Here is a 16,348-nt window from a genome sequence, read left to right on the forward strand (position 1 = left end):
GGGCTGTGCAATCAAACCGCTCCCCTGCTTACAGTGCGACACCTCCAACTCCCCTGCCCTGCCCACCCCTCCTGAGCAGACCGTAGCCCTCCAGCCCAGCGCCCCAGTCACGGCACTCATTCCACCAAGTCTCACTAATCCCTTGTACTCAATAGTAATAGAAATAGTCCTCTCCCAAGTATATAAAGCCAGCACCTCAGATAAAAAATTATGTGGTTTTATGACTAGCATTCATTATGATCCTATTTCCCTGCATTGCACTGTTTGTCAAGCTAGCAAAGCCAGGCTTGCAAATTACCTTGGAGTTATGCTTTGTTTAATCAGTGGAAGTATCTTTGCTTAGCTCTACCGTGACCATGTTTGAATAAGTACCAGACATTACGCACACAATTAAAAGCAGAACATAATGTCGTTATTCCCTCTTGTGTCAGTGGGAAAAGCTGTGGCCCCGGGAGGCTGCAATGTTTGCTCCATTACAGCTCCCTGGGATGTTGTGGGAAAATAGCAGGGAGGAAACATGGTATTGGTGGCTCCTTCAGGGTAGCAGCTTCTCAGTGGAAGTACTCAATCAAACACTTCCTTTGGTGCCCTTCCTCCCATCAGTTGCTGCTGCCGAGGCTGGGGACCAACCTGAAGCTGCCTATTCCTCTACACTCTATTACTTGTTATCTGCTGTCTTTGGAGAAAGACTGTCCGTTCATGAAACCTTGGATTCTGCGAAAAAGCAGTCTAAGCCCAAATCTAACCCGCATGAGCACACAGAGTTAGTGAGATGCCTCCTCTGTGAAGATAAAACCCTAATCATGACACGTGCAGCACGGGCAGCACTCTGCTGCCAGTGCCCGCTATCAAGCTTGAAGCGCCAAGATAGCTGAACCCAGAACACAGATTGGTCTTGCTAATCTTAGGAAGAAACGCGTAACAAAAATATATCAGCTGAATCTTGATTTTACCCTTAGCCTGAAGACAAGGAGGGGCTGTCAAATTATACCATGCAAAAAGGTATCTTGGTTATGCTGGCGGTGCAGGAAAAGGTGCTTAAGGAGTTATAGGAGCACGGGATCTTGCTCAGGAAGGTTATCCCAGACCTTCTTAGACACATGCAGCTAAAAAGGCACCCACTGCAGAGAAGTGCCCATGGACAATCCCTCTACAGGCTGAGGGGGGCGAGGGGAAACCAGAGCTGATGAATCAACGTGGTTTCCACCCTGCCTGAAATGGAGGGAAGTGATCTGTTTATCTACTTTTCCAGGTTTATGCAGGTTTTAATCCACACCCACCTATTAGATTGGTACTTAGATACTGCACAAATGTATGCATATAGGAATTTCTTTAAAACCTGTCTTAGCAGGGATTTTTCATCATTTCAATTTGATTTCATAAGAAAATAAGGCTTACAATATGCAATTATTACAACTAATTCTAATTTTCCAGAAATCACAATATTGTTCACGAATTTCAACTAAGTGTGGAAAAAACTGAAGAAGTCTGGGAAAGTAGCCAAATTTCTTCAAGTTTTAAGAAAATTAAAGCCTGGGTAAAAAAATAATCATCAACTTATTTTTTCTGCTACAGGAAAGACTCCGAGATCTTTGGTTCTCCATAGCAATATGCTGGTACATCAGCATGTATATTTTGGTGCACCAGTTAGCATTGGCCACAGCACGTATTACAGGCTGGGAAGACATACCATAACACTTTTTAAAGAGAATTTTGTTTACCTGAGCTGACAGAGAAATTAGGGAAAAGGACTTTTGTGTGTGGTCACATAACACGACACACTGGCCATGGCCATGTCTTGTCATCACCTACTGTGGTGTTCAGAGTAGGACATGACATGAGAGGGAAAAAGCCCCTTGTTCCAGAATAAGAGGCGCAATAAACACCTAAACTTCCTGAGAAAAGGAAGGCTTGAACATTTCCTCTGCAACACTGAAACCATCCCTGTATTTCAAATCTCTTCCAGGCAGTAGTCGTAAACGCTGTGGCAGGCACGAGAGGCGAGTTACAGGTATTGCTGTCAGGGAAAACAGGGGCAGACGTTTGGGAGAGAAGAACCACAGTTTTGCAGGGAAGCAGATCTCACGGGCTCCACTGCCATCAGAAAAACAGCTGAGATGACCAAGCACCAGCAGCCCTGGTTTGCGGCAGGCCCTATTCCATCCTGCAGGTGCTAACTAGGGCTGTGCTGTGCAGTTAGCTGTGAGAGCTTGGCCCTCCAATGGCCGTATTTCTCACAGCTACAGAAACCTTCCCCCACACCTATTCCAATAACCCTGTCTCACAACCCCTCATGCAATCACACTATCCCATACTCCCAGTGATAGTCCACAAAGAGAAGGGGGGCCACACTCCCAGTAAAAGCCTCTAACCACCAGTATCCAGTTAGAGACACCGGTGTGTCAGCTCAAAGAGCATCTGTGCTCTCATGACAATCAGGCACTTGGCTTTTAAAGTTCAAATCCTCAAACACATGGATGAAGTGGCTCCGGGTCTATTGTGTTAATAGCTGCAAAATGGGAAGGGACAAGCCTGCCAGGAGGGCCTCTCTCAATTTATGAAATCATGAGAAGAGTTCAAATACAAACACAGATTTCACACGTAGACAACGAGGACCCCAAAAGCCAGCGCAGAAGGTTCTCGTATCAGAGCCACGGAGTCGTACTGGCACATTTGTTCTGCAAGTAGGGAAAGCACAGCAGTACCTGCTCACTCAGCAGCACTCAAAATAAACCAATAGTTAAGAAAGAGTAAAGATACCTTCTCCCACTCTCCTTGTCCCATTTTAATCATATTGGTTTTTTCCTCAAAACTCAGTTAACTTTTAATCCCATGCAGATGTCATTTAACAAGTCCCATCCACTTTAGTCTGTTGTTTCTTCTGTTTCTTTCTCTGCTATTGTGGCAACTTCCAACTTTCAATTAGTGAGAGTATTTGGAAAGCTGTCAGTAATGCTGTTTGGTTGGGCTTGCTGACAGGAGAAACTCTGGAATTACCATTTTAGATCTACAAAAAGTATTTACAACCAAAAATGAACATACAAACACATCCTGGATTTCAGGTTTCATTGCAACCATGAAGCACAGATTGTGCAGCTGGGAAGACTCTCTTCACATTTGAAAACTAGTTTGGACTGAATTTCCACAAGTCTGCTCAGACAAGCTTCTACCGTATGCACGAGTAAGGCCTTCACAGTTTAGGCCAGTGGTGGCCAAGCTTTCTATCTGGAGTTTCAGGGCCAATTTTCTCAGTCAGGAGAGGTGTCACACGACAGCCAGTGCTCCCCCACCACCGCGGTGAAGCCAACAGTGTCAGCCCAGCTCCACGTCCCACAGCTGAGAAAGGCCACAATGGACACATGCCCACGGCGATGCTCCCGAGCCCTCACTCCACCCTCCTCTCTTCTCACGTGTTCCCTCATCTCCTGTAGCCCTGCTGTAGCTGCAGCACAGCAGCAATTACAGTCACAAACACCACTGCCCTGTGCCTACTATGCTTTCCTTTCTTTTCTGACAGGCAGGGGAACACTGTACCTCGCTCTGTGCCCTAATAGTGTATTTTCTCGTGCTGTGTGCCCCGCTTTCCACACCCACACCACAAACTCGCCACCACCCCTACCGGCTCCACCACCAAAATCTAGGCTGGGTATTCTTTTCTTATGAGTATTTACCAGTTCAGCAATGATCTGGAAGAAGGCACCTCCCCGCAGGATAATTTCTTGTACTAATATTGTTCACGCACTCCTTATACTAAGGCTCAGTTTTCAGAGACTCGGTTGATGGCCACTTTCATAAGCTGAAGAATAAACAGATTTTAAGACAGACCCAGTCTCCCAGAGCAGGGTGAAGAGTTCACAGCCATTACAGACACTGGGTTTTGCCAGAAAAAATTTCATTTCAGTCAAGAGGGGAAAGAAGAAGGAGAAAAAAGGTGCACTGTGCCCTACTGACCTCCTATCGCCCGACTGTTTAGTTGGAGTGTTAGGGAGGGAAGCTCTCTGAAAACAGGCTGGAGAATTGCCCATATCTTGCAGTAGCTTTATATTTGCTGCCCTTGAGGAGAAACTCCCTGTACCCGATAGACCCACAGACAGATGGAATGGGAGCCGTCCAAGACCTCAGACAGGAAAGAAACATCACAGACTGCATTTTTCATGGGTTGATTACGAGCTATAAATTTTTCCTTTCCTGCCTATAAGAAAAAGCTTTTTACTGTTTAACTCCTGTCCTGCCAACCACAAACTTTGGGCTCTGCTCAGCAATGCTTTCAACTTTCACGCCTATCACAAAGTCTTCTGACTCCGTACCAGCTTTGCTTGAATCCCATCCCCAAAGGTTTCGGTCTCCAAAATCTATCTACAGCTAGGCAGAAGCAGTGTATCCGATTCTGTCGTTTACAAACCGGGAACTCAGAATCCTCATCCACTCACATTTTCCCCAGAGCTACCACAAAACATGATGCGGCTGCGGCAGCTCCAAGTCTAATATCTCTGCTAAGATGAGCTAGCAGGGCATGGAGGAGGTGGAAAATGAGGCCTTCGTATCACAGCCACAAGTGATTCAATAGGTTACACGGAAATTCTGCGTAGTCTTTTCTCAACTGGGAAGACAGCTATAGCACTGGTCCTGAACAGCTCCGCACAGGAATTAAAGAGATCATTTCTTGCCTAAAAGGCAAAAGCAGCATTTTCTTCCCCACCACAATTATTTCTAAAGAATGAGTAGAAGGGAATCTCGACAATTAAGAAGAATCTCAGTTGCAAAAAGAGATTAAATGACTGATCTCTTATGAAATTAGACAGGAACATGCACAAAACTACCTGTAATTTGCCAAACGCATACTTAAGACCATCAGTGGAATAATCTTTAGAGAGGGCTATTCCCTCTCCTCTGCTGTCCACGGGATAGCTTTCAGGCTTGCTCACCCAGACTGAATGAAGGCAGCTGTGTTTTCTCAGTTTTGCTTGTTAGATAACAACACAGGCAGTGAAATCTCAGCTTTGAATCAGGGGTAAAAAGTATATAAACTGCAAGCAAAGGTTGATGTAAGAGTAGCTTCTCACACCCAGTCCGTTTATAAATAACGTGCTGATGGCTTCCGGTAAATGATCTGCTTTTCTTTTGATTTGGAAAGAACTGGTTGAATAGCATGGGGGGGGGGGCTTTTGCTGGGCTGCATGTACAGTCACTAAGGAAATAGCTTGTTTTAATTGAGATGCCAATCATTATTTTTCTTTGCTCTTCTAATTATTCTTTTTTGCTTGGTTCTGGTTGTTTTCATAACTCTCCCCCTCTTCCATTGCTTATACTGCCCTGTGTTTGACTCCGCTTCTCATGTAACCACATTGGTTTCTGCTGTTATTTTAGCTTAATTGGCTTTACTGGAATGAATGCTGATTGTTGCTCTCCCAAATGCATCTTAACTGCTTCCCACCATGGATTTCCCAGGCATCAGAAACTTCCAGCCAATTTTCTTCCATTTGTCTCACATTCCTTTGGTGTCTGTTCTCCTGGAGCGCAATGTTTCAGGCCCAGTTTTAGTTCTGCAGTCCTGTAACTGTGCACGCTGTTTTCCAGCCGCACTGTTAACTTCAGCAGGAACCAAAAGACAAGTTTTCTGTCAGGAAGGTCTAAATGCACAAGAAGTCATGGGACAATGTTTGTTCATCACTCTAAGAAACTCCAAATGCTGCAGAGTATTATATTACAAATACATAGAGTATTTTAATACAGAAGACGATGGGTAAACATGCAAGACACGTCATGTGGTAACTGAATAGTTCCTTAATTTTCTTTATTTCAACTGTTTTACCCAATTGCTGTGGAATGAAACAAGGAAATTTCAGTTTAGCTTCGAGTTGCTTTGTCTGTGGTTTTCAATTGCACCACATTCCAAGTTTTAATAACAAATAAATTCCACATTTTGATACTAATGCGGATGCAGCTAGGAGCAAGACAACAAAAAAAGCCCCAAGGATTTTGACTCATTTCTGTGGCCTGTCATTCATCGGAGGGAGAGCACCACAATTTACTCCACATCAGCACACCAAAGCCAGTAGCAGACAGAAACCCCAGCCTTGTGCTCCAAAAGGAGGCTTGAAAAGACTTTTGCTGTTACTCGAGCTCATTTAGGATTTAAAAGTCTCAGGACTAAGCCATGGCAGCGCGTGGGACTGCAGAAGAGGATAGGTTGATGGCTTAAAGCTATTTTACTTTTTGTACTATATAAACTGTTTCTGCTTCTTATTCAGCTGGTTCAACTCCAGCAAGAATCCTCCCTTTTACAGCACCGGGGATGCAAGTGCGCAGTGGAGCCAGGAAAAAAAAATAAAAATAAAGACAGTTAAAATCCCCATTGAAACATCATACTGCAACCGGGAGACCACTTTTCCGGTTCTACTGCTCTCTCTTTACTATCCTTGAGACATGTAACCTAGACTGCGATTTATAAAAGCTCTTAAACTTTCTTTGGTTTCATCAGAAGGAGAGATGTAAATGAACGGATGGGAACACGGCTCACTGTTTATGGCACAGTGTTTCCTTTTCATCACCTTTGCCCCGGCTCTAGAGTCTCTTACTAGCTACAAACGCCAGAGTTATTTCTACATACAGCTGGAAATGGCACGCTTTTTCCTCTCCCCATTACATTTACCAACATGTCTAAAGGGTATCTTTAAAGAAAACGTACAAATATTAGACATCCGGAAAGCAAACAAAAAAATCATGGTCCAAGACCATGGACCAATACGGCAACATTGTCTGCCTCTTGAAAAAACTCTCCTGCAGGTAATCTCAGGTTCATGCTACTACGTTTTTGAGTGAGGTCTTCAAGTAACTAGACTCAGTTAACATTAAACTAGTCTGCCCTGAACACAAACGCTGCAGGCAAGCCTGGACTGCCAGGCTGGACGTTCTTCTGTGTGTGCTTAACAGGAATGAATAAATTCTGTGAACTTCACTGACAGAAATCTTTAAAACTCATGGCAACAAGCTCAGCACCTTTTATCCACGACGTGTGATGTGCTGGCATGAGCTCTGCAGGTCTCGCAAGCCCAGCAAGTCACCTCAGTGCCATGGCCCCAGCACTGTTTTGGACCCTCACATTACTCAGAGGCATCTCAGCATCCAGTGAAGCCATCAACTTCCAGAAAATATAAGCAGCTAAGGCATTTTATACTTCAAAGGCTTTACGGTTCCTTTCTCTGTCCTCAACCAGCTCCAGCCAGGTCTTTAATGCCTATCTTGTGGGAAAGAAGTGTTCTGCTCCTTTAATCCATCACCTCTTTAACTTCATGGAGCTTGTGGTTTGGGTATAGTAGTCTGCCAGGAGTGATTGCCCAGAGACCAAAATTAACCCCATCTTTCAGTACGGGGAGGGAAATAGGGCACAAGTTATTTCACTGATCATTCTGCAGAGAAATCTCAACCTTTTAACAGCAGGTTAAAAGTTAACTGAGGAACTCTCCTGCTCCAAATAGAGATTACAGCAATCAGGTCCTATCACCAAAAGCATTGTTTCTAACTATCTCGTAGGCAATGCACACAAGCAATTCAGGAGGACTGAAGTGCCCAAACAGCATTAGTGGCTTGGCTTGCTGATCCCTTTCCCAGGACGTGTAAAGGTGCTTAAGATCCCTTGGCCATGACCACCTCATTTAAGTTTCCCATGAGTGCTGGCTGGTAAGGTATGTAGAGTCTTCACATCAGACATGAGCCAGAGAAAGTATTTTATTTCTTTTTGCTCTGTTTTCTTTCCTCATTTACATGTACCGAACCACACATCTAAACTACACAACCTCACTTAAAAACATAAGTGAATTATGGTACAAATTGTCTACAGTTCATGTAATGTGTACTATCATCAGGACCTCTCTCTAATTCTTAATGCTACTCATCATGGTAATAATTTTTATTTGCGTTTAATGTATGTATGGTTTTATATGGTTTTATGTAGTTGCATAAGTCCATGGGACCTGATGAAATCCATCTACGGGTCCTGAGGGAGCTGGCAGATGAAGTCACCAAGCCACTTTCCATTATATTTGAAAAGTCAGGGCAGTCTGGTGAAGTTCCCGCTGACTGGAAAAGGGGAAACATAACCCCCATTTTCAAAAAGGATGACCCAGGGAACTACAGGCCAGTCAGTCTCACCTCTGTGCCTGGCAAGATCATGGAGCAGATCCTCCTGGGATCTCTGCTAAGGCACGTGGAAAATAAGGAGGTAATTGGTGAGAGCCAACATGGCTTCACCAAAGGCAAATCATACCTGACAAATTTGGTGGCCTTCTATGATGTTGTCACAGCACTGGTAGATAAAGGGAGAGCAACTGACATCATCTACTGGGACTTATGCAAAGCATTTGACACTGTCCCACATGACATCCTGGTCTCTAAATTGGAGAGACATGGATTTGATAGATGGACCACTCGGTGGATAAGGAACTGGCTGGATGGTCAGACTCAAAGGGTTGTGGTCAATGGCTCAATGTCCATGTGGGAACCACTGACAAGTGGTGTTCCTCGGGGGTTGGTACTGGGACCAGTGTTGTTTAACATCTTTGTCAGTGACATGGACAGTGGGATTTGGAGTGGACAGGAGTGTGGCCAGCAGGTCAAGGGAGGTCATCCTCCCCCTCTACTCTGCCTTGGTGAGGCCGCACCTGAAGTACTGTGTCCAGTTCTGGGCTCCCCGGTTCAAGAAGGACAGGGAACTACTGGAGATGGTGCAGCAGAGAGCTACCAAGATGATTAGGGGACTGGAACACCTCTCTCATGAAGAAAGGCTGAGGGATTTGGGTCTCTTCGGTCTGGAAAAAAGACAGCTGAGGGGGGATCTTATCAACACTTATAAATACTTAAAGGGTGGGTGTCAGGAGGATGGGGTCAGGCTCTTTTCAGTGGTGCCCAGGGACAGGACAAGAGGTGATGGGCACAAACTTAAGCATAGGAAGTTCCACCTAAACACGAGGAAGAACTTCTTTACTTTGAGGGTGGCAGAGCACTGGCACAGGCTGCCCAGAGAGGTGGTGGAGTCTCCATCTCTGGAGACATTCCAAACCCGCCTGGACGCATTCCTGTGTAACCTGCTCTAGGTGACCCTGCTGTGGCAGGGGGGTTGGACTAGATGATCTCCAGAGGTCCCTTCCAACCCTATGATTCTATGATTTAGTGCTCCCTCAGCAAGTTTGCCAACAACACCAAGCTGTGTGGCGCAGTCGACATGCTGGAGGGAAGGGATGCCATTCAGAGGGACATGAACAGGCTGGAGAGGTGGGGCCTGTGCAAACCTCATGAAGTTCAACTAGGCTGAGTGCAAGGTCCTGCACCTGAGTCATAGCAATCCCAGGCACAAATCGAGGTTGGGTGGAGAATGGATGGAGAGAAGCCCTGAGGAGAAGGACTTGGGGGTGCTGGTGGATGAGAAGCTCAAGATGAGCTGGCAATGTACGTTTGCAGCCCAGAAAGTCAACTGCATCCTGGGCTGCATCAAAAGAAGCATGGCCAGCAGGGCGAGGGAGGGTATTCTGCCCCTCTGCTCTGCTCTGGTGAGACACCACCTGGAGTGCTGCATCCAGCTCTGGAGTCCTCAGCACAAGGACATGGACCTGTTGGAACAGGTCCAGAGGAGGGCCTTGAAGATGCTCAGAGGGCTGGAGCACCTCTGCTGTGAGGACAGGCTGAGAGAGTTGGGGTTCTTCAGCCTGGAGAAGAGAAGGCTCTGGGGAGACCTTATAGCAGCCTTCCAGTACCTAAAGGGGGCTACAGGAAAGCTGGGGAGGGAGTCTGGATCAGGGAGTGCAGTGATGGGATGAGGGGTAATGGTTTCAAACTGAAAGAGGGGAGATTTAGACTGGATATTAGGAAGAAATTCTTTCCTGTGAGGGTGGTGAGGCACTGGAACTTGTCACCCAGGGAAGTTGTGGCTGCCCCATTCCTGGAGGTGTTCAAGGCCAGGCTGGATGGGGCTTTGAGCAGCCTGGTCTGGTGGGAGGTGTCCCTGCCTATGGCAGGGAGGTTGGAACTAGATGATCTTTAAGGTCCCTTCCAACACAAACCATTCTGTGATTCTGAACTGTCACATCTTGGTGTGTTATATCTACTCTTTTCTTTTTGAAAGTCAGCAGAAGTCCTAAGCTAAAAAACATGTAGCGAACACAGAGAACTCCAAAGACAGTGACGACCTAACTAAGATGAGGAGGCAACTCTGTCACACCTTGACACAAAACCACACAGAGCTGTGGAACAGCACCAGGCAATCTTGTTTATATAATGCAAAGAAGAGCAAAAAGAACTGCTTATAGGAGGAGATAGAGGGTCAAGTAAGTTACTCCTTACAACTCTCTTATCAGACAATTAAGAGAGGTATGGCACCATATTACTGGAAACAGAGGCTGAAGTCCATCTAACTCAGACATTTGACTGAAATATCTGACCTTTTCTGGACTTTATTCTTCTGTTATTTGCAATCAGGAACTTTTTGACTGACTGAAAGTAACGAGAACTGTGGGAAGCAAACTACTGAACATGAAAAGCTAAGGTGGGTCCTGATACCAAAAAAACAAAAAAAACCCCAAAGCTAAAGCTTAGGGGCATCCATGGCACCTTGTTTTTTTAAGCGCACAAAGCTTTTGACAGTGTTCAGAGCTCCAAACTGTTTGTGTATTTTTAAAGTTACAAAATTACAGTACCTTTGTTTACACTGTGTAGTACTGAATGCAGTTTTAAAGAAAAGAAAAATAATAATAAAAAGCCCAAATGATATTTTGTATTAGATGTAATTAAGTCAGATCCCTGTTAAATTTTTTTTTTTTTTTTTTTTTTTTTTTACTACTCCATCCCCATCCATCCAAAAATGATAGGAATGACGTTTAAGTGAGCAGGAGAAAATACCCTTGGCAGAAGGGATCCTTAGAAGGCATGTTTCTGAACATGGCTGAGATGATCTCGGGTCAGTAACAACTACGTGTCAGTGCAACAAGCGCGAGAAACGTGTGCTGGCTCGGCCCCAGGGTTTGGGGATACAAGGGTAGGTTTGTAGCTCCCATCAGTCTCTCAAACGAGCCTGCGACATAAGGGCGCCCAAGCCCTAGCATAGGGCTTGCAGGTTCTGAGCTACATGAACACCCAGTGGAATGCTAGATTAATAATTAAAAAAGATATATATATATTTACATACATCAGGCATTTTCCTTCTCAAATCATGTCACAACTCTATACTACAAGTACAACAAGCACAGAGAATTTCAACATAGACATTAGTAGCCTGTCGGCTTACAGTACACCACATTTGACATAATGTTCCTCCCATATGTACCTAAGATTTTGCAAAAAAAAACCCTCCTCTTTAAAGCTCCACCAGACACCTAAAGAGCCATAAATTCTTCTCCCGCAGTTGTTTTTAACTTCTGTAGCTTTTTTCTGTGTGTGTCAAACCAGTGGAAATGCTTTAAATTGCATCCCCATTTCTAATGGATTTCTAAAGCATCCCAACTGTCACAACAGGAGCCTGACAAATGCAGAATATCTCTAGCAACAGACCACAGCCTTCCCCACGAGATGTTTTTCCTCTGAGAAACACAGAGTTAATGGCAAGAAATAACATGGCTCTACTCCTTCTTCCTCTTATTTCTCCAAGTCATATAAAACTGAGAACACAATTATATCATGTTTCTGTTCTATGAGAAAAGAGGGCAAATGCAATTATATTGGAATTATCCCAGACAAGAGAAAACCTGAACTACTAGAAGTACGTGTTTCACAACAGGACTACAAAAGCCAACCTCTTTTCCAGATACCATTAATTATATGTAAGAGACAAGTAGCCAGAACAACGGGGAGCCGTTGAAATTTTTAAGGCAGGAAAGTGAATTCACATTTATACAGGATCTGTTAAAACACATATACCTGACAAACTACTTTGTTGACAACTTCATTGTCAATAAATATTGCAGTTGAGTAACAGGTATCAAATTCAGACATAAACGGTATTTTACAAGGGCCAAAGGATAAAAATCAGCTGTGCAGACTATATTAACAAAAATTTTGTCAGATAAACTCATCAGAAGTTGTGCTACCACAGAAATAGGACCACAGAGTCCATCCACCTGTCAGCCCCTGGCTGTGCAAAGGCACTACATGACGATTACGTGCCAAGAGGGAAGACAGCACAGATGCAGCAGGAAGCAACCAGGCAGGGAGTATGTGATAAACTGTGTACGTCAGTAGGAGAACAGTTCCATTTAAAAAAAATAATTAAGACAAATACGGTCCTACTAAACGTTATTTAACTTGCATGCTCACCTTCAGGTATAACAAAAAATGGATGTATTTTGCCCAAAGCCTGAGTGACACTAACCTCAAGATTACTTTCCCCCCTTTTCTCTCCATCTCATAATCAAACTGCTTTGGGTCCATGAAAAGGCAGTTGGGAGATTAATCCCAACAGGATTTATATTGATGAAATTACCTTTCCCATCCTCAATATAAATACTTAATCTATTTTGCAGGAAGGGTGCTGCTTTAGCTCTTATTTTATGGCTGGACTGACTGAGATCGGGGGAGGTCAAATGGCTTACCCAAAGTTGGAAGAAACCCTGAAGCTCAATTTGGATGGAAGTGTGGGAACCTGCTGGCTGCCTATTATTGCTCCGACCCCCTACCTAATACTGCCTTCTTGGTGCTTGTGATCAAATTTTAACTACCAGTCGCTCTTTGATGAATTCTCATGGTAAAGTGGGAGAAAAGCGTCAATAGCTCTCTGTTACATCAGCCAGGAAAGAACCAGAGAATATCGAGTCTCATGGGGCAAGAGGAACAGCCCAAGTCATCAGAGCTTGCAGCTCTCTGTCCTTGCTAAATGCTAAAAAAAATAAAATTAACAAGCAATAACATTCTGTTTCTAACTAAAGCCTTTGAGAATCCTGTATCATTTACAGACATTAATTAAGCTCTACATTTCTTCTGCAGTCAAGCAAGCATAATTCTTTGTGTTTTCAGAGACGGCTATTGAAACGCTCACAGCCAAGGAGCTTTTACCAATTTGTCTCTGCTGGTTGAACAAAAGACTTTCTGCATGGATGAGAGAAGGCAAAGCAACCCCGCTGTCGAACCACTCCATTCAGACAACAGAGGACAGGAAGGTGTTCAGTGTGTTAATGGCACATTTCTGGACCAGGGATATTTGAACCATTTTAAGCCAGACTTGAGACCTCCCTATTCCAACACGCTGGCCATTAGAAAAGCATGGAGGTAAGCAGGGAGAAGGGCAGGCCCAATACTGTAGGATAGAATGGGATTTGAATCAACAACCTGCCTGAATCTCGGGAATGAAAATGCTGCAGTGTGTCTCCCAGTCTTGGTTGGACTGTGTATCTCATGATAGAAAAATTCAACATTTTTCTTCTATCTCAAAACAAAAGGAAACTAAAGGCTGCTTTTTCAACTACACCTTGAGAAATCAGCGCACTGATTAAAAAAAAAAAGTTAACGTTTTCTTAACTAGCGGAAGCTGAGATAAATTAATAGAAAAACAAACTTCAGTAATGCTGACAAGGGTCAAGCATCACCACAGACTAATCAAATATAACGACGCAACTACTTCTTACTGCCACAAAGCATGCAGACCACAGATCATACAGCTGTCAAAGTACAAATGCTGGTGACCTGAGGCACATTTTACACCCAATGTCTAAAGATAAAATGCAGTTTCATGTGATGCTAGGATGATAACCAAACCACTTTCCCCCCCACACCGTTTAAACTGCATTTCAAAACAGCTTTGCTATTTTTCTTGCAAATGAGGATGACTTCAGAATTTAAATTTCACTCTAAAAGCAACACCGTGAATGATAGCGGCACTAATGGAGAAGATACGTACATACACACATCACCTGAAACAACCTCAGCTTTGGTCTGCAGACACTGTTGTAACGCACAATAAAATCAGTCATAAGCAATAACCATTTACCACTAGAGATAAGGCAGGGGAAACAAACACTCCTTGTTTGTTTAACCAACAAAAAGTTGGCCTAAATGTGCTCATCTCATGTTTAATTCTGCAACGATTTCCCTGACAGAAAGATCTGTGTTATGTTATTGGATACGTTAGGAGACAGTTGATGTTTGGCCTTTACGCAAGGCTGTTTAAGCGAGCACACAGCGTTGTGCGTTTTCAAAGGAAACAGCAGCTCTGCTGCCCACATCCTCCCCAGTACCCGGCCCTGACGGGGGCTCCCCGTGCAGTGCAAAACCGCACTTACCTCTTGAGTACTGTTTTGGATTCGGAGGAATCCTGGCTTCCGTCCTCTTCACAGCTTGAGGTCTCCAGGCTTCCATACCTGAAAAGTGACATGGGTGTTTAGGGGAACCTCTACTGAATAAAAGCAAAATCCCAAATAGCATAATGCTTATATAATTATCATAAACAACTGAAGAGTGTTTCTAGTTCAAACTACAAGTATGGAATCAAACAGTTGGGCAAAATTCAGGAGCTTGAAGATTAGTTAGTTTAGAAGGGAAAAAAAAATATCATTCTAAAGAGACAGCCAGTATCTTCCAACCTAATTCGTTAATTTGTACAAAGCAGCCTGCACACAGGAGGAATTAACCAAAACATTTTCTTTGCTCACAGCTCCCTTTCTGCCCATTTCCACACCATCCTTTCCCAGAGCGACATTCCAGCATGCAATGAGGCTGTAACACAACCACTGTCTCCAATACAGCTTCTGTTTCTCTAGTATTTGTCATTCCTTCTAACCCCAAAGGTGATTTCACACAAAGGTTTTCTAGGTGCAAGTGCCCACTTGTGCCAAAAGTCCTCACACAGTTGTCACGAGTGGGAAGGGCCCATGGCACTGTGAAAATGCCACTGGGAAAAAGGAAACCATGGGCACAACTCCAAGAGCGCAGAGCGAAATCCCTTACCTACACAGGCAGCACATGTGCCTTGAAGGCAGGATTACGGCCTTCATTTTCAATGGGTGCCTATTGTTTCAGATACACAGCTCCATAAAGAATGTCCTGGTTCCTTACGGGCAGCTTTAATAAAGGCGGACAATTACTCACAGTCCAGAATAAGGCACATTACACATTCTGTTCTAATTGTGTCAGGCACCTGCAATTAATCTGAATAGTGAGGAGAACAAGAGCATCTTTAAGTGTTTGTGCTACAACATCCTACTAACATCATATAGAGAGAATATATAGTGGGCTGTCGGTTTGTGTCTAGAAGGTTCATGTCAGAACAGAAGCAAATTCATCCAAAAGATTTCAAAGGATAAAAAAAAGAGGTGGTAGTTTTATGCTCCTCTAAAGCATCAGTCTAAGGCTGCCTATGCAAGAATCCCAAATCCATATAGAAAGTCACGTAGTGTAACTGAATTCAAGCTCACCTCATCCTCACCAGCAGATCTGCTAGATTGTAAATAATATGTTTTAGCACCATGATCCACCACCCTCGTATCAGAATATCAATATATTCTGCCCTACCATGGCTCACAATCTCAGAATTCCACACCACTTTAAAAAAAGAATGTAAGTTTCAACAATCTTATGACAAGGACATGACATTGGACAATTCCACTGTGGATGGGGAAATTGAGGCAGGGAGCAAGGCTTTGCATACATTTCAGTGCACTGCAAAGGAAACCCAAACTAGCAGAGGAGAAAAGCAATCCCTGTGATAGCAGCAGTGTAGTCCCAGTCATAAGGAGGTCAGCTTGGGCTTACTCAGCCTTGAGACTACTGCCCCAAGACCACTTGCCTTATCTGAAACAGCTCATTTAAAACCAGATCTTGCACCTCTGACTACATCGCAGGTAGACATAACAAAGAATGATTTGCTCCAGTTGTTAGCGCATATCCGTGACAAAGCTGGGAACAAAATCACGGCTGCTTGACCCCAGTAGCTTAGTCTGACCAACACACTGACTCTCATTCAGCCCAAGTTCCCACATCAGCAGTGAAGACTTCAGAAATCTCAGTGATTTATCTGTTCAGAAAAAAAAGGCATAACACATTGGTAAAAACTTGCAAGCTTATGTTTTAAAGGGCCCAAGCTCTTCTCGGTTATCCTGAAACAGCCCTGCTGGTCCTATAACACAGCAGAAGTATGATAGGAAGTTATAAGGACTTCTTAAAACAGAAAGGGTCCTTAAGATGTACATACAGGATAACTCATTTTGCCATTGAAATTTCACAGAGCTAGTCCACACATCTAAGGAAATACGCTTTGCTAAACTGACAATGGGATAAGAATCCACTTCTAAACATGCTGAATAACACCTCAGTCCCTCGGTGGTCACAGTGAATCACAGCAGGAGCATTCACAAATGAACCACTGCTCCGTAAA

General features: G+C 44.0%; 1 protein-coding gene across 1 annotated transcript in view; it reads right to left on the reverse strand.

The window, feature by feature from the left end:
• Positions 1 to 16,348, reverse strand: part of RGL1 (ral guanine nucleotide dissociation stimulator like 1) — a 77,139-nt gene that overhangs the window by 26,384 nt on the left and 34,407 nt on the right. Inside the window, exon 4 of the mRNA XM_074597601.1 lies at positions 14,259 to 14,336. Within this exon, the coding sequence (XP_074453702.1) occupies positions 14,259 to 14,336 (78 nt within the window). The remainder of the gene's footprint in view (positions 1 to 14,258; positions 14,337 to 16,348) is intronic.

This window comes from Larus michahellis, chromosome 8 (assembly GCF_964199755.1).
Source record: "Larus michahellis chromosome 8, bLarMic1.1, whole genome shotgun sequence".
NCBI classification, from domain to species: domain Eukaryota; kingdom Metazoa; phylum Chordata; class Aves; order Charadriiformes; family Laridae; genus Larus; species Larus michahellis.